The 20,322-nt window shown below is 35.7% G+C and overlaps 1 protein-coding gene across 7 annotated transcripts; it reads right to left on the bottom strand.

Moving 5' to 3' along the window:
- Nucleotides 1–637: 637 nt before the first annotated feature.
- On the bottom strand, nucleotides 638–19,721 carry dync1li1 (dynein, cytoplasmic 1, light intermediate chain 1). 7 transcript variants are annotated; one of them, XM_077195523.1, is made up of 14 exons: nucleotides 19,399–19,555; nucleotides 19,096–19,169; nucleotides 17,373–17,489; nucleotides 16,890–17,120; nucleotides 16,520–16,680; nucleotides 15,415–15,508; nucleotides 13,804–13,939; nucleotides 13,438–13,549; nucleotides 13,282–13,341; nucleotides 12,511–12,555; nucleotides 12,156–12,246; nucleotides 11,347–11,478; nucleotides 7,999–8,017; nucleotides 638–2,199 (listed from the first exon to the last, which is right to left on the bottom strand). In XM_077195523.1, the coding sequence occupies exons 1-13, from the start codon at nucleotides 19,500–19,502 to the stop codon at nucleotides 8,010–8,012; spliced, it is 1,365 nt and encodes a 454-aa protein (XP_077051638.1). In that variant the 5' UTR covers nucleotides 19,503–19,555; the 3' UTR covers nucleotides 638–2,199; nucleotides 7,999–8,009. The 7 variants fall into 7 exon arrangements, with proteins under 7 accessions (XP_077051638.1, XP_077051637.1, XP_077051633.1 ...); XM_077195522.1 differs by having other exon boundaries at nucleotides 12,126–12,246; nucleotides 19,399–19,554; XM_077195518.1 differs by lacking the exon at nucleotides 7,999–8,017 and having other exon boundaries at nucleotides 12,126–12,246; nucleotides 19,399–19,721.
- Nucleotides 19,722–20,322: the final 601 nt, after the last annotated feature.

Raw genomic sequence — 20,322 nt, 5'->3', positions numbered from 1 at the left:
CAAAACGACTCTGAGGCTGTATCTCTGCAAAGCTTTGGCACATTGACACCAAACTTTGCATGTGTCATTGTCACCTTACTCTGACCACACCACACCACATTAGTTTTGTAGTAGCACCACCTATTAGTCGAAAGTGATAAATCATTAAATCACATTACTTTCAGGCATTTTGCCTAAAACATCTTAATATGCTTTTATTTGCTCATTGTTGCAGTTGGTCTAATGCTCTTTATATGATGCATTTAATACTATAATCGTCATTAAACATCATTGAATATTATAAAAAGCTATTATAATACCTTGCTAATAATTTAATAAAAATTCAATATTTTATTCTTAAAAAGGGCCTTTATTTTGATCAAATTTGATCAACATTGTTTTGTTAATCACTTCTTTACTATTTTCTTGAGCACTTTTCTTTATTTTTGTTGGTTTGGGACCAAATCTAGAGTTTGTCCAATGCTTTTTTGAAAAAAACAACAACAACAATCTTGTAATTATGTTGATCTCATTTCAGCATTGAGTAAACTGTTCCAAATAAGAACTTTTTTTTTTTTGCTGAGATCACAGACTTCCTGTGTCGTAATGCAGTTTCCTATCTCTCTCCACCCACACAAAAGAACAAAGACAGCAACCATTCCCAATAAATACAACTTTAATTGAATGATTACAGACCTGATCCAGAGAAACATCACTACACCGTGAAATTACAGGACCATAATAGCATATGTTTATCCACCCCCCCCCTTCCCTCTCGTAAGAAGTTCGGTTGATGACTGTACATGCAGGTGAGCGTGTTCTGAGATCTCACCTGCCCTGCCACCTCTGCCTCGCCCCCTCCCTTCCCTTCACACTACTAATTTCTAGCTGTTAAAGTCTCTAAACAGACAAATCCAGCTGAATTTTGCTCAACTCCCACACACACACTCAGACACACACCAATGTAAAGACAGTAATACTGATCTTGTTTGCATGATCTCTAGTGCATCCATTAATAAACAGTGCCACAACTGGCTGTAGTTGAGAGATGAAAACAGACATACACAGAAACATCCAATTTTCAAGCTCTTAAGAACATAGAAAACAAACAAACATTTTTTTTTTTTACACTGGACATAGTTGTCAGTCCCATCAACAGTCTTGCTCAGCAGTTACACAGACGACTTCATAAACCATGTCTAAGCTAAAAACTCTCTCGCTCTCCAGTTAAGTGTACTATTTTGCTACAATCAGCATTGTAAGTGATTATTTTCAGTGTCATAGCCTAATATTGTGTAATAGTGCAATATTTAGAAACTTATTGTATACAACAGATCACAGGTGACGAATCAGACTTGGTGACTGTTGACAGTTTCTCAGCAGCAAAAAAAGGGGTTATGAAAATTCTAAAGCATTGAAATCATGTATGTTTGTTCTGGTTCTGTTATTGATACACTAAAGAATAGGGCAGGTATTAAGAGTGCTAAAGATGACCATTTAATGAAAACACCAACACAAGGGGACCATATCTAATGAATCATTTGATTGAATTGTCACTGACTGAAATGTGCTGCTTCCCTTTATTTTTATTAATTTGTTTTGTTCAGATTAGACAAAGTAAAAACGTGCGTTTTTTTAACAGAAGCTGGCTGATTTTACTCTAGATGAATAGGATCCTTCATATAAGTTAATTCACTACCAAAACCCAAAGTCTAACTTGCATACAGATACACCCAAGTTCACAAACCCCCTTCATTTTCTAATGCAGACTTGGCTCTACATCTCCATTTCCTCCCTAAGCCACTCCTTTAGTGTTCAACGCTGCTCTAGTGTCCTTTTTATGACAACCCTGCCTCTGTGGTTATTTACGGACCTGTCCGCTGTACATGTGTGCGTGTGTGTGGAGACAGACATAGCAATCGCAATTTGTCCGACATGCAGCATCAAGTCACTGGCCTTACAAGTTATAAACAGGAATAAATCCCCCTTCTGAACAAGATCAAGAGAAAGAGTGAGGGAGAGGAAGGGAGGAGAGGTGGCAGAAGGGAGGCAGAGAAATCAGTGTAAAGGGGGAGGGGCTTGCATAATCCCCGCCTCTCGTTCAGGATTCGTCATTTTCGGCAGGGGGTGTGGTGGCGTTAGGGGCTGAGGAGTCCAGGTCAGATTTATTGGAGATCCGGTCCAGCTCAGCCTGGACATCTGTCAACCCCAACTTGGAGCCTGTGAACAAACAAGATAAAATCGGATGGAATTAATATGAGTACGCTGACCACATTTCATATCACGTTATTTGGAAACAGTATTAACCAAAGCTTTAAAAGAAGATTCTGGGTTCATACAAGTTAAGCTCAATCTGCAGCATCTGTGGCATAATGTTAATTACAACAAAAAATACACACACACAAAAATATATATTTTGTAATATAATCCCTTTAATAAAAAAAAAATTAATAAATAAAATGAAAAAAAAAAATATATATATATATATAAAGAAATGATGGTTACGGTTAGGATCTTATAATGGAAGTAAATGGGGCCAATTCTTGGAGAATTTAAATGGAGAAATGATGTTTATAAATATAATGATTATAAAACACACATTTATTCTTCTGTTAAACCTTTCTTTTTTTCATTTTAGCCATAAAGCTGTTTAAATAAATTGTATAGTTTTAGGCATTACATTGTTATGGCAAAAAAAAGTTGTAAAATTGGACATAGTTTAGCAAGATCAGAAAAGCTTAGTAAGATTTTGTTCCCCCATGCTTTTATGTTAATATACATATTGTTTACGTCTTTTGATTATACTACACATCGGCCCCATTAACTTCCATTGTAAGTGCCTCAGTGCCTCTTCAGATTTTGGCTTGAGGAGGGGACAATTTTTTGTGGAAATAAACATTATGCCTCAAGTGCTGCCAATTGAGATTAACTTGTATTGTACCCAGAATATTCCTAAATCAGTGATAAGGGATGGCTATACACTTAAAACATATAGCGTGTAAGTGTTTATGAGTCTGTGAGCCATTCCTTTCCAATTGATCAATGTTAAGCAGAAAGATCAGAAATAAGATTTTGGAATTATAAAGATATTTGGAGCTTGAAAGAGAAAAGTAAATGCACAAAGATGGAATGAATGGAGATGAAAGACTGTCAATGAACCTTCACACAGACTCACACACGCATTCAGCTTGAAAGCTGAAATGACAGAAAAAATTGAGGAACATTCAGCCAACACAATAACATAAAGCATGCAATGAAAACCTTTACAAACAGATTTATTTTGAATAAAAATTTAGCTGTGAATGAGAACCATCTGTGTATCAAGGGCTTTAAAAGGTACAATTCACAATGCTGAGACTGTTTATTTAGAAATTATCCCTGAAGCCAAATACAAAGATTTGATCTTCAGTCGTTATCACTGTTTGAAGGCTTATTGTAAGTATACATCGGCCTTTATACGTACACGAGGGTCTGCATCCAAAGTGCGTGATGCATATTTCGTCACCAGAATAGTACGCACAAAACCCAATTTTTGTAACTGTGCGTACTTCCGCACAATTTGTTTTGCACTAATCAGTTGTTCCACAAGGTGGCAAAACTGATCCGGGCCGCATTGTTGCCCAATTGGCCGGGTTCCTGCCCAACTGGACTTCTTTAGATCAGGTTGGACCAGAGAAAAAGACATTGGAAGCTGGACAAAATTTGAGCTATTGACGGGGTTTTGGCGCAACAAGGGAACAGATTTTTACCGTGTAGCTGTATATTCAAGTGATCGCAATGCAAAAGTGACCTAAATATAAGTTGGACAGTAGAGTGGGAGAGTGACTTGACTCAAAATGTGATTTACACTTGTGGTGCGAGATGACTCGAAGGCTCGTTGTAAATAATTCTGAAATCAGAGCACAGTTGCATGATTTAATCAAAATCTGTCCAGCATCAGGATATCTTTTAAAGGCTGTCCAGGCTGTACTCATATACTGAGCTTTGATTGTGCAAGGTTCTCCATTATGCTCTACATTATGTACTTCACGTACATAGACGTACTGTAGTTTCTTACACAAAGGTAAGCAAATTCTTGTTGTTGTTAATTTTTTGTTGTCGGATTTTGGTAATCTTTTGGGCTGGAAATCGTCGACTAAATCTGGCAACACTGCCAGGCCATTGCTTCAAGTAGAAATCGAAACTAAAGAGATGGAACAACAACAGATGCCCACATTGACAGGCGCTTGTGTGAGGGGTTATGAGATAGCCACAACTTTAGTTCAAAAGAATTCAAAGAAATTTTTAGCAGTCATAACCTCCTGAGAAAAATAGCGCAGTCACTGGACAAAGATGAAACTTTCTAGAGCACGTGTCGACCGCCTGTGTTCGCACACAATATCAAATATGAAAGGCTATGTGTTTGACTATACACATACACGTAAAAAAACAAAGTATACTTCGTGCTTGAAGTTCGCTAATTATGTGCTAGCAATTAGCCCTGCAGCAATTGTGGATGGTACCTTACAGGATTTAATTTGCTTGCTCTTAGTTTTGACATGATTCTCCACCTTTACAGTGCCGGAACGCAACATTTACTTATTGTCATCTACATTTACACATTTGGCAAAGTCCAAAGTGACTTGCATTGCATTCCAGGTATACATTTTTATCAGTTTATGCATTCCCGGGGAATCAAACCCATGACTGATTCCCTGGGAATCAAAGTGCCATGCTCTGTTTGAGCAACAGTTTTCTGCTTCAATATAGTGCAACTAAGAAAAAGTGTGGTCACACTAGTCTTTGTGTCATTCACTATTCATATGTTTGTGAATGCAAGCAACCGCAAATGCAAGAATATACAAATATGTTTTAATTTTTTAACCTTCTGAACCAAACTGATGTCTGAAGCATAACTAAAGACATTTGACCAACAGAGCATTTTAATGTCACAGACTGACCGGTTGGATGAACACGAACTTAAAAGCTGCATGTTTTGCATTGTTGCGGGTCAGAAGTAATTTTTCATGCACAAAGCCTAGTGTGACCTTGTCTAAAGACAAACTTAACCACGGGTAAAATTAGTTGCAAAAGAAAATATACACTACCATTCAAAAGTGTGGGCCAGTAAGAATGTTTTTTTGTTGTTGTTGTTTTTGTTTTTTTTACAGAAATTTATACTTTAATTCCACAAGAATGCAATATATTGATTAAAAGTGTCAAAGTACATTTATAATATTATTTCAACTAAATGCTGTTCTTTTAAACTTTAAACTATTAATCAAAGGATCCTGAAAAAAATGATCATGGTTTCCAAAAAATATTTAGTAGCACAACTGTTTTAAACATTGATAATAATAAGACTTGTTTCTTTAGCAGCAAATCAGGAAATGATTTCTGAAGGAACATGTAACACTGAAAACTGTAGTAGTGAAGCTGAAAACTCAGCTTTTGTTTCACAATATTACTGTATCTTTTTATCAAATAAACATAGTCTTAGTAATAAGCATAAGAAGTTTCTTTTTAAAAACGTTTGAACAGTAGTGTTATTGCATATAATTTATGTGGTAACACTTTACAATAAGGTTTAAATTGTTAACATTAGTTAATGTATTAACTAACAAACTAACCATAAGCAATACATTTGTTACTGTATTTGTTCATCTTTGTTACTGTATTTGTTCATCTTTGTTAATGTTAGTACAATAGTTGTTCATTGTTTTTTCATGTTAGTTCACAGTGCATTAACTAATGTTAACAAATGTTGAATTTGAAATTGTGTTGAAATTAACATTAACTAAAATTAATAAATGCTGTAGAAGTGCAGTTCATTATTAGTTCATATTAACTAATGTTAACAAATCAAACCTTATTTTAAAGTGTTACCATTTACTTTTCAATTCGATACACTGGGTCTCATTCATGAAACACGGGCAGAACGAATTTGTGTGTAAATCGTGTGTAAAGTGGTTCTGGCTTAAATTTTCAGATTCATTAAAATGTTCGTATTTTCCAAATGTTAGTTGGTATGAAAGAAATCTACACCTGCTTCCAGCCACGCGTAAATACTGCGCTTAACATCCGAATGTTTTGCTCATTAATAAGGCTGCATTTTAATCCACCTTAATCGGGTACATATTTACACAGCATTTTCAAAAAAATATTATATATAATAAATACATACGGTTTTTCTTTTTACTTTTATTATGAGAGCCAGTAATAGCATCTGCAAACAGAACACTTTAATCAAATAATTTATTGCTTTCAATAGGGCTGGGCAAACTAATAGCCCCTTAATTGTTACGAAAATTGTTTCCTATAAAATGGCCAAAATCAGGCATAACAAGAAACGTTTACGATGGCTGATATAGTGCTTTTGCTAGATTTGGCAGATAGAGCGCTGCGCAAAAGGCGTATTTTCAGAAAAAATAAAAATTTATGCATCTTTGAAATTTTTCTTTTTAATTCGCTTTTGAGAAGACATGTTGAAATCCTTCCTTTTGTATCATAATATGATGCCCATATGTAGTTGTCAGTCGGATTTAATGGGCGGGATTTATGGTAATTGAGTGAGAGTGCATGCGCGTCCCATTTACGACTGTTTGGAATTCATTAACACACACACACATTTCACTATCACACTATCACATCTGACAGTTATGAAGTATTTGTGAATCAGGAGAAGAGTTTTCGGAAAGGTATTTTTACGCACAAATCACTCACATATTTACTCGTATATTTACGAATGTTTCATGAATGAGACCCACTGAGTGTAGTAGTAGTAGTAGCAGAAAATGTCAGGACCTTGTAATCAGTACCAAGAAAAACAAGCCAAATTTAAAGATAACCTATGGATTATGCTATCTTTATTAGGTTACCTTCATGCAGTGATTATTAGGAGGCCTTACATTGTGTAATTTGAAACTAAGTGTTAATAAGTGTTGACGGACAGTGTTAATAACAAAGGAGCAGGACGAGGGGCCCGAAACGAAAAGGACAGTGATGTATAACACATGCCAAAGTTAAACATGCAGAAGTGTGTAAAGTGCTAAAAGAAAATCATAGCTGTTATAAAAAGATGCAGCACTGGTTAAAGCAAAAGGAAGTGAGGGAAAGTAGCCTAACACACACCTTAGCGTGGCCAACATCCCCTGGCTAACACACATGATGAAAGACAGTTTGAAGGGGTTAAATATCATGACTGGTGAACATAGTGCACACGAATGTTGTTGCTCACTCATTCATTCATACATGCGTACAAAAGGGAAAAAAGGGTAAAAAAACTATTACAGATAGACTTACACATAGTAACAGAAAGAAAACCAGGGCAGAGGATGATGATTGGGAGAGGTCACTGTCACCAAAGACGTACTTTACCTTTAATACACTCCCATAAAACCAAGCTGCATTATGGGTTCAAAAACAAACCAAGATGCAGAAGCATAATATGAAAGAACACAATAGTGTGTGCCGTAAAATGACTGCGTTAGCTGTGTTACTTTTAAAGCTTGAAAGTTGAATACTAAATCTGTACAAACCCTTTGTGAGCATGTTAAACATATGCGTTTACTGTCAATAATTCAGTCCGAACTATTGTTGTTTAATTGTTTTACTCTTATTACTTTAGCTCTTGTTCCAGTTTAATGTTCAAAGCGATAATTCATTAATAAATGTCCTTCTTCAATGGTACACAAAATAAGATATTTTTGAAGAGTGTTTTAACTGTTTTTGTCCATACAATGAAAGCCCTAAACAACAATAAACCCCCTTAACTTTAATTGTATGGACAAAAAAAGTCATTTTAAAAGTATCTTCTTTTGTTTTCCACAAAAGGGTTTGGAACAACATGAGGGTGAGTAAGAGATGAAAATTTCATCCATTTAAGGAGGTTGCATGTTAATTTGCTCTGTTGCATTTTGGGATAGATTACTAGGTTATTAGTAATCTGATAAACAATGAGGTTGACATTTTAGCTTGAATGATTAGCTGGGTTTTTAGCTGCACATGCAGAGGAGATTATATCAAATATATTTATTTTACCGTCGCTGATGTCAGAGATCTGAGATGGGAGGATAAATGTACAGGAGAGGAGGGTGATGAGGACAATATAATGACAAACAAACAAAAAGGGAGAACGGAACAAACTTAAGTGACCTCACACGTGTACAACATGAACAAGACAAGATTTGAAGTGTTTTGAAGATAATCTGACGGACCTTCAGCTGAATCCTTGAATTAGGTGATTTCTGCATATACCGTATTCTGTGTTGCATGTACGTTAAAGTTAATAAGAAAAACAGTTATTCTCCATATAATATATTATTTATGTTGCCCTCCATGTTCCAATGTTCACAGTAGCACCTCAATGCAGTACATGAGATCCACGGGGAGGAGTCGGATCAAGATCCAAGGGGTGGAGATGGGTAGGATTAAGGGTGGATTTAGGGATTAGGGGTGGGTTTAGGGATCAGGGGGCGGAGATGGGTAGGTTTAGGTATATGTAAGGTGGGAGGAGTTGGATCTAGATCCGACTCCTCCCCGTGGATTTCATGTTCTGCAGTGAGGACCATCACATTTACTTTTGTTCTGTGATTTTTTGTTAACAAAATCCAGTAATTTCCATTAAAAAAAATCATGCAATCTGGAATTGCGAGAGCACGAAAAACTTTGTCGCATTGACCAACAGTAAACTGGTTGGTTTGAAAGTGACTTCTGTGTGAGCTGTGCTTCATACATCACTACATTATTGGAAATAGACATTGGGTCTTTTTTGCCTGCAAAATTTAACCAAAATGTGACCTCACCTTTAAACTCGTCAACAACATTTCTCAAAAACTTCTCTTTTGGAATCTTAATTTTTAAGGCCCTATATGGTTAAATCCCAAAGATATGGGGTTCCCAATATGACCATGTTTAAATTGTTGAATTTGACCCATTTTCAATGGTTGAAAACCAAATATGGGTCACTTTGCATATAGCCAAAACGTATTTTATTACAAGAAAAATCTCTGAAGAACCAATATTGAAAGTATAAAATATTTTGTTTCCCTTTATCAAAACAATTGCATATATTTTTTTTACAAAGTTTGACTGCCTGTAACTAAAGAAGTATTAAAGATATCTTAATATGTTTTTAGATTCTGTTTCCTACAAAATGTTTCTTTTGGAATCTCCGTTTTTAAGGCTATATGGTTCCATCCCAGAGGTATTGGGATCTCAATGCTGCACCATATCCGAATTATTGAATTTTACCCTTTTTTAGTGGTTGAAAACCAAATGTGATGTGTTTATCCAGTCATGGCTGTTGACACCGCAATATATGCAAATAAGAACAGTAACCCAGGGTTTAGGAATGTATAGAGTGACATCTCAGATTATGAATAACCAAGATTAATTGTTAACTCTAGGAAAAGTATGAGCAGTGTGAAACATAAAATAAGGGCCCGGTTCCAAATACAGGGCTTAGACTAAGCCAGGATTAGGCCTTAGTTCAATTAGGGCATTTAAGTAGCCTTTATATATAAGTCTTAGGAAATAAACATTACTGGTGTGCATCTTGAGACCAAACAATGGCACTGAGATATTTTAAAATATGTCAGTGCAAGTTACTTTCAGTTAAAACAGCTCAAAAATGCATTAAGTCTGGGAAAAGCTTAAGCCTTGTCTGTGAAACCGGGGGAAGATAACCCCAGTATTCCATTAAGCCGGGGTTTAGAATTACCCAAGTTGAACTATTTCGAATGTGAGAAGAGAGCCCTTAAATGTTTCAAAGTTTGAGGTATTGTCAGTGATTCCTCCAAATATAGTGGATGCTAATCGATTTATGACTATGCTTCACGTCACAACAATAGGAAATTGTAATACTTAAACAATCCAGGTGAGGCAAATCTTGGTTTATTGATGTGAAACAATGTGTGGGGAGAGCAAACACACTTTCCTTGAAGGCATGACAATTTTTCTATCGTGTAGGTATGATACTGCAGATTTAAACTCTTGCTAGCTTCAGAAGCTGTTTAAATGAACAAAACCCCTTGCTCCAAATATCTCTGTTCATAAGATTCTATATTTCAATCGGTTTCAGACTACTGAGAAAAAGTTAATGTGCTACAACTTTCAGTGTATTTTTGGCACTCAGACGGGTATGTTCTATAATGTGCAATTGTTTTGATAAAGGGAAACAAGCTACATTTCAGGTTTCAATATTCATTCTTCAGACATTCCCCTTTAAATACAATAAGTATCAGCTGTAAGCAAAGTGACTTAGTTTTCGACCATTGAAAAGGTGTACGATTTAACAATTTATGCTTGAAGCTATATTAAGATCCCAATATCAGTTGAATTAAACCATACAAGGCCTTCAAAATGAAGATACCAAAAGAAAAGTTGGTTAAGAACCAGAATGTGAAATCATAACTAAGATTAATTAAGATGTTTGTCTTTCTTCAGAAAAAATGTGAACAAAATAAAAAATTTGTGCCAGGGAAGTTTCTGAAATTTGGTTGATTTGACAGAATGACCCAATACTTTTATTCAGCAAGGATGCTTTAAATTACTTTCCAAAAAAAAAAAAAACTTTACGACCCCAAACTTGTGGACAGTAGCGTAAATCCTCTCTGACTGCTCATTAGCCATTTCCATCCAACTATGCAAATGTTTGGGATATTGCATTAAAAAACACTGGATGGAAATAATTGAGTCGGTTCTTCTTTTTTTTATCCGATAAGAATACATGTGCATAAACTACAATGGAAACACATTTACCAAATAAATCCCTCAATACGCAACAAAAAAATCACTCGGGTGACTTTGCCTCAAAAGAGGATGTGAATAAATAACTGGACTAACAAGTGGATTTTCAAGTTTCATTTCACAGAATCTCAAATGTTGTATTAAATCATTTGAAATGCCTGAGCCAAAGTCTGCCATCAAAATTATTTGGTATAATGACCTCCCAGATATTACAGCATTTACAAAAATCAGGCATCTGAACGCAAGATAACATGACACCATTTATTGCGTTTCATCTGCACGTCTGCCAAGTTCCAAGATTTTGTTCTCTTGAACACATGGAATAGAAACGGTGCTTTATTTGCAAATGTTTTATGCAATATTTCAATTAGGTGCATAAGTTAAATTTGCAACTTTGGATTGAAACATAGCTAATGATGTAACGAAACGTACAATTGTTTAATCCAGCATGGTGGTAACGCTAGGAGTCATGCACGACAACACGTCCCGCTGCGTACCATGTAAAAAGGTTTTATACAGAATTTTCTGTTGTTGAAATACAAAAGGTCAAAACACTTCAAATATATACCATTCAGTGGACATTATAGTGGACATTTATATGAATGTGTGGGTGATATAGTGTCAAGAAGGATCCCTCACCTGACTTGCGGACTGTTCCTGGCGTGTTGCTCCCTCCTCCTGTAGGTTGGCCACCTGGGCCGGGTGAGCCTGCTTTCTTAGTCAACAGACTGTTGAAGAAGTTAGCCAGCACGCCCTCACTTGTCTGACCTCCTGCCATGAGAAATGACAATAATTAGCACAATCATACAAGCTGAAACTAGACTAAACTAGTTTCAGATCAGTGCAAAACAGTAATGTGTACCAGACCCTAAACTGGAATTAAAAATGTGTTCAAAGGAGGTGAAGTCAAAATGAAAGTCTTAGAGAAATTCAGCAAGGAATCAAGCTTTAATCCCAACAAGCTTTTCTAATCCTCTCCAAACATGGCAGCAATGTTCATATGATCTAAAACCATGAGAGTAGAGTCCTCCTTTGCATACAGGAAAAGATCCTGAAACACAATCTCTGGAGACACTGAAAGTGTATTCATGATCACTGCGGCCTAAAATAGTTTTTCCAAATGAAGCTAAATAAACAAGCTTTGCCTAAAAAAAAAGAGGATGGGATCTCATGTTTAAGGTCAAATGTTACTTTTTTCCCAAGATGAGAGAGTGATGAAAACCAGGAAAACAGATCCAAGGACTTGAAAAAATAAATTCCCTGGAAGTAGAAAGGTGTGACTCCAAAAGGTCTTGCTCCCAAAGTTGGAAAGATGCAGCCGAGGAGAGAAAATAGAGAGCGGGATACAGAAGGAAAGAGAGAGAAAGGTGGAGAGAAGACGGAGGCATGCATCCTGAATACAGCGTTCTTATACACACCTTTCATGTTGGGATCAATCTTCTTGGTACCTGATTGCATGGGCATGACGTTTGCCACATTAGCGGCTGCTGAACGGTTGGTTGTCCTTGGTGAACCGGTGGGAGCTCTGTTTGTTGGGTCCTATTACACACACACATACAGAAATGTTTTAGGATTATAAAACTTTATAATAAGAAAAATTAACTAAAGGAGTAATTCTGTAGTCACATGTAAACATTGTGCAACAATAAGTATGGATCTTTACTTAAATTGTTTTGGATAAAAGTGTCTGTGAAATTAATACATGTTAATGTCTTGCAGCAGAAAAGGTCTCCACCCAAAGCATGATTCAACATTGAGTAACCGTGGGCTGAAATGTAAATGGAGCCCATGTAAAGCACTCACCACTGGTCTTCCTGCACTGACTGGAGGCTGTTTAGATAACAGAGACTGAGAACAGAACGAAGACAGAAAAATCATTCAGAGATTCAGAGTTCCATGCATCACTAACTAAACTTTTCAGGTTACTAGACTTATAAATAGTGAGCTAACGTCTCACTGAATCTCACTTTTGCCACATTTTGTTTAAGACAGGAAACTTAAACATGTGGGTAATGTTTCTGTCTGTGTGTGTACCTACTTAACTATATTTTGGGGACAAATTTGTGCCTAGAAGTGACCGAAACCTGACAAAATCTCCAAAAACCTCCATTTAGGGACGTCCTCATTCGTAAATCTGGTATAAAAATAGTAATTAAAAATATAAAAAATGATTAAAGGTTTTTTAAAAATGCAGAAAGTTTTGTTTGATGGGAACAATTAAGTCTATGGATTGTCTCCATTTAGATAGTTAAGTAAACATGCGCGCGTGTGTGTGTGTGTGAGAGAGAGAGAGAGAGAGAGAGAGTATATATATTTTACTTTCTATTTATTTTTGTATACATTCAGCTTTGCAATCACATGAGTAAATTATATATATTAAATACATTAAAATATAAGTTATTTTAAATTGAAATAAATAATACTTCACAATTTTACTATTAAAGAAAAAAACTTTGGAATGGTAATCTATGTATACAATTACAAGTTTAAGAATAAAACATCACTCCACCCAGGCACTTTGGAGAATAAATCAAGATTTTTTTTTTATGATATTATAAAATATTTAGCAATTACCTGCAACTTTAGTAGAAAAACTTGGTCATCTTCAGCTTGAACTTCCTTCTCATGTACAAACTAGAAAGACATTTCAGAAATGAGCAGTCGCTAGTAAAAAAAAAAGACTCACTAGCTAATTGCACAAACACTGGCAAATTAGGACCGAGCCTTTACCTTTCTAATTGGAGGTTTCACTATTACATCTTCAAAGTTGTCGTCTGCTTTTACTGACTGGAAATTTTCATGCAGAATGGCAATCTTTTTTTCATTGTCCCATCCTGACGGACTGAAAGTGAGACACAGATAATAATACATTTACCATTTAAAGAAACATTTGAATGACAGACAAATTTACACCAAAAATCTGATATACTGTATTCCAGGTGAATGAAAATACATATTAATAAAACTAAATTAATACAAAATCTATAACATTGTTTTTTACATAAAGATAAACAATATGCAATTGATTTTGATTCCATGTGCAGACTTTAGTAGTAAAATAAAAATCAACATGTTTCTTGACATCCAACTACTTACATAAACACAGAGTCTTTCTCTACCACCTGAGCTGGGATGTTGAAAGGAAAGCCGTATAACCTGTGAACGAGGTATTTATATAACAAATCTAGATTTTTGTTCTCCTTCATAGATGTGTAGAGTAGTGCTGCCCCATCTGAAAGGTCACTTGTGAAGGAGAAAAACAAGACGGGGTTACATTTAAGCAGAAACAAGACTCTCCCTATTGTACAGATTTTTTGGAAAGCAGCCATTATGGCAGGTCAGCTGATCATGTTACCATCCTCTAATGTTAAAAAAGACATTAAAGTCGACATGAAATGGAAGTTGCATACTCTGTTCTTCCCTATTGTTACGTATATCCGAGTGAAACGACTTCTGGAATGAGAAAAAACGTAGGGCGGGATTTGATTTCATCCTTCGGAGATTGATTGGATCGCAGGAAGTTGGGTGTTTCTAACTAAATAGAGGCAGATCTGAATGTCAGTTTGCAGTAAGTTGTGGAGGATATATAGACATTTTTGATTAAAGATTACAAAGGCATATGAATTTTTTTAAATAATGATGTGCACGGATAAATCATTTATAATAAGCAAAAAGAAATAAGAATAGTAAATATTGATTTTACGGCGAATTTAAGATGCAGGACGTCTATCTGTGCAACCCCTGTTGTTGTATTCAGATGCACACAAATGCACACTTCTGACGAGGAATGCTTAATTATGGCAAAAATCATAACAATAAGTAGTTTTGGTCAATATTGAAGTCACAATTATTTAACACGATTATTGGTGGGCGATATGATCCAAGTCTTATTTCACGATATCAGTCGTTTTAAATATCAGTTAAATTGAAAAATTATCGATACTTCAACAAAAAATAATAATAGGTTAACTAATGTAAGTAAAAGGTCCTCAAAATAATTACATAAGACAAGTAAACAGTTAGCAATACAATAAGAACAAAAACTCATTTCAAACAAAACAGACAAATAAATACAATAGAACAAAAATACAAATTAAATAAACAGTGTTTTTCAAGTTTTTCAGGAAAATGCACTAACAGTATTCAGATAATAGCCTACAACAAAAAATGTCCAATATACTGTTACACATGCGTTTCTTTCTCAACTGTGTACGTTTACTAGTCAAGACATAATCCACTGTTTACGTGAATACTCTCCAAAAAGGCATTTTGACATTTTTGTGTACACATTTAGGCTCATATCCAAAGCCCTTTTGCTTATCCGTGTTGGTCAGAAAGCCGTCTGTGGACCAGTGTCTCTTTTTGCTTTTAATAACACTGTTTAATATCAAACACATCCAGCAGTTTAGCAACAGTAGACTGCATTTTACAATTTTAACTTATTTGGCTGATTTGGATGTCATGTTTGAGGTTTTAGGGAGGAACGAAAGCGCACCACTGTGAAGGAAAGGATGGAATGTGGCACAAAATAGTTGTAATTATTTAATTATAGTTTGATTAATACGATTAATCACACTGCCCTACTCCTGACATTTAAAGATAAAATTGAACATGGAAATAGCCTGGCCATCAGATGACTAAGATGTGCAGAGTGAAATATAATTGTCATTACATCTTTGGTTTAGATGTGCTGATGCGTAAGGATACACTGCAAGCAGAAACGTCGAATGTGAGACTGGATGAAGTCTAAGTGCTCGTCTTTATAATCGTGCTCCTTCTCCAAAGTGCTGATCGCATCACACTACAGAGAAAGAAAGAGAGAGACTTATGAAAGGGATTCCCCATTAATATTTTAGTCCATCCTTGTTTTGTAACTTCATATATTTGGGGCTTATAGTGAAATTAAAAGCAAAATCATCTTGGTAAACAATGGACAGAAATGGCAAGATGATCATATTCTTTGAAATACGTGAGGTCCAATAGTCTGAGAGCACACTGGCAAAATCCAAAGTAATAAGCTAAAGGCTTTAAGATTATGTAAATATTTAAAATAATGAAAAAGTAAAAGAATTAGAAATATACAGAATTCTGCACCCTTTCTAGTTTACCAATGACATTTGTGACATTGAACATGTAAATTGCCATGTAAAAAAAGGTCAAATGTTAACTTTTCACTCAAACTGTTATGCTAATAATATAAATACAATAGTGTTAATAGTTTATTCAGCAAGGATGCATTAAATTCACAAAAAGTGTCATTAAAGACATTTATAAGGCTGTTATAAATGCTGTTCTTTTAACATTGATATTAATTAAAACCTAAAAAAAAATGTATCAAGATTTCCACAAAAGTATTAAGCAGCACAACTGTTTTAAACATCAATATTAATAAAAAAAAATGTTTCTTGAGCACCAAATCAAATCAGCATATTAGAATGATTTCCGATGACAGTGAAGACCAGAGTAATGCGTGCTGAAAATTCAGCTTTGCCATCACAGGAATAAATTAGAGTTTAAAATATATATTCAAATATACAACATTTAAAATTCTAATAATATTTCACAATATATATATATATATATATATATATATATATATATATATATATATATCATTTTTTTTTATTATTATTATTTTTTTAACTGTATTTTAATCAAATAATCATAAGAGGCTTCTTTCAAAAGCATTTTTAAAAATGTTACCGCCCCCAAACTTTTGAATGATTGTGTATAAATGCATCTGGTGTTGTAGCTGCTCTTTTAAATACAAAATAATTACATGTCAGGAGTAGTTTGAGGTAAGCAGGAGTACCTTAGTGCAGACCACCACTATAGGCAGGCCCAGGTTGTGTGTGAGTGTGTTATCTCCCAGCGGTAGCAGGACGCTCTCTTCCTCTGACTCAGGATTCCTTCTCTGGGGCACAGCCTCCAGGTCACTTCCTGGTTCCACATACTCCTGGAACTGCTTTGTCACTGCATGCACAAACAGTCACATTCTAACTGCATTTACTATAGGTTATTTACTAACTGGAAACTCATTCATGCAAGTAAAAGAAATGCCTGCAGCGATCTATAAGGACCATCACAGATTAAAATGCATCACCACACTAGATTATTCTTACAGGGTACTTGGCATGCGAACACACTCACAATATCAACGCACACACAAAGAAGCTACTCACATCTGAGCTCCAGCTCTCTCATGGTTTCAGGGGGAACTCTGAGCTTGTCCACAAAATCCCTCACCACGCTGCCCCATTTCTGCAGCGAATCGATGGCCAACCAGGGCCGGGACAGATCCACCACAAACACAACCAGCGAGTCCTCCAGGTTCTCCGTCGATACGGCGAACTTCTGCAGGCCTTTGTGGTACAGGTCCCCATCCAGCACCCATGCATTACACCGTGCATGATCTGCCAAAAAGAGTTTTGTTAGCTTTAGCATGCCTGTTTTGACTTTCCTAATGTTGGTCATTAGGGTGCCTCTATACTCACAGATAATGTCTTGAATAATTAACTTGGCATCAAAATACTGCAGTGTTAAAAGCTATTGATTGTTTGTCGTGGATCACAACCAGCTTTCCTTATTTCAGTGTCATTTAAGGTTACACATCAAAAACTGTCTATATATTCCCAATATCAAACTGTAGACTGTCTAATCCTTACCATCAATATCATCATCGTGAACATTGAAATACAGGTACTCTAAGCCCCGGCCCTTCATATACTCTTCTACACCTTGTAGTTTGGCTACCAGGGTGGTCTTACCGGACCCCACCTCACCTGTAAAAAAAGTGAGATTAACACATAGGCAATTATATTAAACATTTAGGAGCTTAGATACTTTTGGATTCTGAAAAACATATATAACCATGCTGTATTACTCTTACCTGTTGTTGTAATAAGCAGAGAAATACAAATTAAAAAATAAGTGAATTGAAAATTGTACATATGGCTGCAGTGCTTTTATAATGGCTGATTAAATTGTATAGCTTTTGCAACAAAGTCAAAACAGACATGTAAATTTTGGATTGGTAATAAAATATTTAACAGACATTTACTCCTTAAGTAAATTATACAAAACCAGAGATTGAGGCAAAAATGCTACTGAAAGTGAAAGTGTATAATGCATAATGCTTTCCTTTTTTTTATTATTTGTAACAGCTGGTACTATATTTCTTAAATAAATGTCTTAATATATTTTTTTATTATATTTAGATGGAGAATTTAAGGAATAATGCTACAATTTTCTGTCATAATCATTTGTTAGCAAACATGTATTCATTACTTCAATGAGCATTATTTTTGCCTTAAATTATTAAAATGTTTACATACATTTTAGCTAACTGTGTGATTTGTATACGTACATATCTGAAATGCATAACTTAAACAGTTACCTCTGATAACAGATCACTCTAAATTGTAATGTGGACTCATGCATTTTCCGTAAAGCTGCTTTGAAACTATGTATATTGTGAAAAGCGCTATACAAATAAATGTGAATTTAATTGAATTAAATGTGAATTTAGGTATTTGTATTAGGTATTAAGACAACAAAGTGTGTTTATATATGGTGAGAAAAACAAAAAGGTTTAGCCAACTCTCCGCACACTGAAATTACAACTCCAGAAAGTACACTAATAACAGATTTTATTATCTTAAGATGGTAAGAAAAAAAACATGCTCAGAGCATAGTTAAAACAGTCCTTAAAATAATAATGAATTACACTAACAAAAATATATATATTTGAAGATATTCAACATAGATGACAGTATCATAGGGAGTAAAAGCACCCAAGGCAGCAAATATGAGCCATTCACTAACTGCGTCTCAAAAACTAGTGAGCTGCCTACCTAGACATCATTTTCAGTCATCATCATAGACGCCTAGACAGCACTTTCTGTGCATCACATACACCCATAAAGCCTTTTTAGTATCTCATACGTTTCGAGTGCAGCATTTTGCTAATCGGAACACACCTATGATTCTGTCTAGGTAGGCTGCACGGTAGGGTTTGAGACACAGCCCGTGTCTGAGAGTGCGGATTATCTGTATTCACCAAAACCGACAGCCTGTAACGCATGTAAATCGTTGAGACGGAATAAATGTCTGTTAATATAAAATTCACGCGACAGACACTATGGTCTTTTGTGCGCGCGGTGTCTGACAGCGATGACTGTAGTGGAGACAATGACGTGCGCTCATTAACAATAACAGCACACTTACAATAACATCAGTTCGCTTAGAGCGAGCGAGCGATAGCGTCAATTCAGTCAGCATTGTATGTTTTTTAATAATAATGAATGAACCATTGGATGCAGGTCAATAGGATGCACAGCAGACATGAAACAGCATTTATGTGTGACAGAAGAAGAAAAAAACACCCACCCATAATCACCACATTCTTTCCTGACGGCAATTTTGATCGAGAGCGCGTCGACACCTCACTCAATATCGATGACCTGAACGTAAAGGAACACAGAGTGGCGTTAGCTTTTAAATCACGTTGCTTTATTCATTGTGCATCCCTGCGATCATTGATTCAGACTGGCCTGTGTGTTCCTGCCCGGCTGGGGCAATTTGCAAGTTAGCGGCTAACAACTGTCACATGCGGCTATGGGTCACCTAAAGCCGCGTTCTGCACATAACATCCGAGATTGAATAGGGGATCAAAGAACTGGCTAGGCCTACCATAAATTCTGTCCGTCATCCTCCTCGGGGTTTTGGCTTTCGGATATGCTTTTATTTACATTTGAGCTAACCGATAGGAGTGTATTTCTGCCTGTCGTCGCCATCTTCGCAGGCTTGAGTGACACCCCTGAACGAGCCCCGGATGTGTCGCGCAGAGCCGAGCTTTGCTTTTCTGCTGGGCGTGGACCACTGCGAGCCGCAATCACAGACCCAAAGCTTAGATTCATAGAATAGCCTACAATCAGATCTTTTCAAAAAAGAAACTTTATTAGCAGCTATGGCTACAAAAAGAACATTTAACATCAATGGATCATTTCAATTGCACAAAGGTTCTTGATAGTGGGGAAAAAAAGGTCCCCTCGCCAATGCAGATTTTGCATGTCTCCCTCACCTAACACACCCGATTCAACTTATCAGCTCATTAGTGCAGACTGCAGGACTTGTATTAGGTGTGTCTGATGACATATAAAATGTGCAGTGGTGAGGGGTCCCTAAGACAGGTTTGAGAACCACTGCTTTAGATTATGAAAAATATTCTTCATACTAAGAAATAAATGGGTCTTTTATCAACTTTACACTGAAAGGTTCTTTGGGGAACCCAGACGGATTCTTCTATGGCATTGGAATCTTTATTTTGAAGAGTGTTGAATAGAATAGAATAGAATAATTATAGGCTATATAGCTACTTTAGAATATAATTGAATGTGGTTATTAAATAGAACAGAAAATAAAATAATGAAATACAATAAAGTTTTTGATAAATTATTATAAGCCTCTCAATTCATTTCATTTCAAACAATGCATGGGATAAATAGGACCAACAAACTTAGAATAGTTTTTTGTGCAAGGAAATGAGAGGACATTCAATTAGATAGCCTATCAAATCATCAAAGAAAGAAAGAAAGCGGCAACAGTTTACAATAA

This window comes from Siphateles boraxobius, unplaced genomic scaffold (assembly GCF_051911475.1).
Source record: "Siphateles boraxobius isolate OS27281-9 unplaced genomic scaffold, OSU_SipBor_1 33, whole genome shotgun sequence".
In the NCBI taxonomy this organism is placed as follows: Eukaryota; Metazoa; Chordata; class Actinopteri; order Cypriniformes; family Leuciscidae; genus Siphateles; species Siphateles boraxobius.
This window is presented reverse-complemented; position numbering and strand designations above follow the sequence as displayed.

Coding starts and splice junctions, on each gene's coding strand:
- dync1li1 (XM_077195518.1), bottom strand. CDS start 19,625: ATGAATCTAAGCTTTGGGTCTGTGATTGCGGCTCGCAGTGGTCCACGC. Junction 19,170..19,398: donor GATGACGGACAGAATTTATG/GTAGGCCTAGCC, acceptor CTTTACGTTCAG/GTCATCGATATTGAGTGAGG. Junction 17,121..17,372: donor TCACGATGATGATATTGATG/GTAAGGATTAGA, acceptor TCTTTTTGGCAG/ATCATGCACGGTGTAATGCA.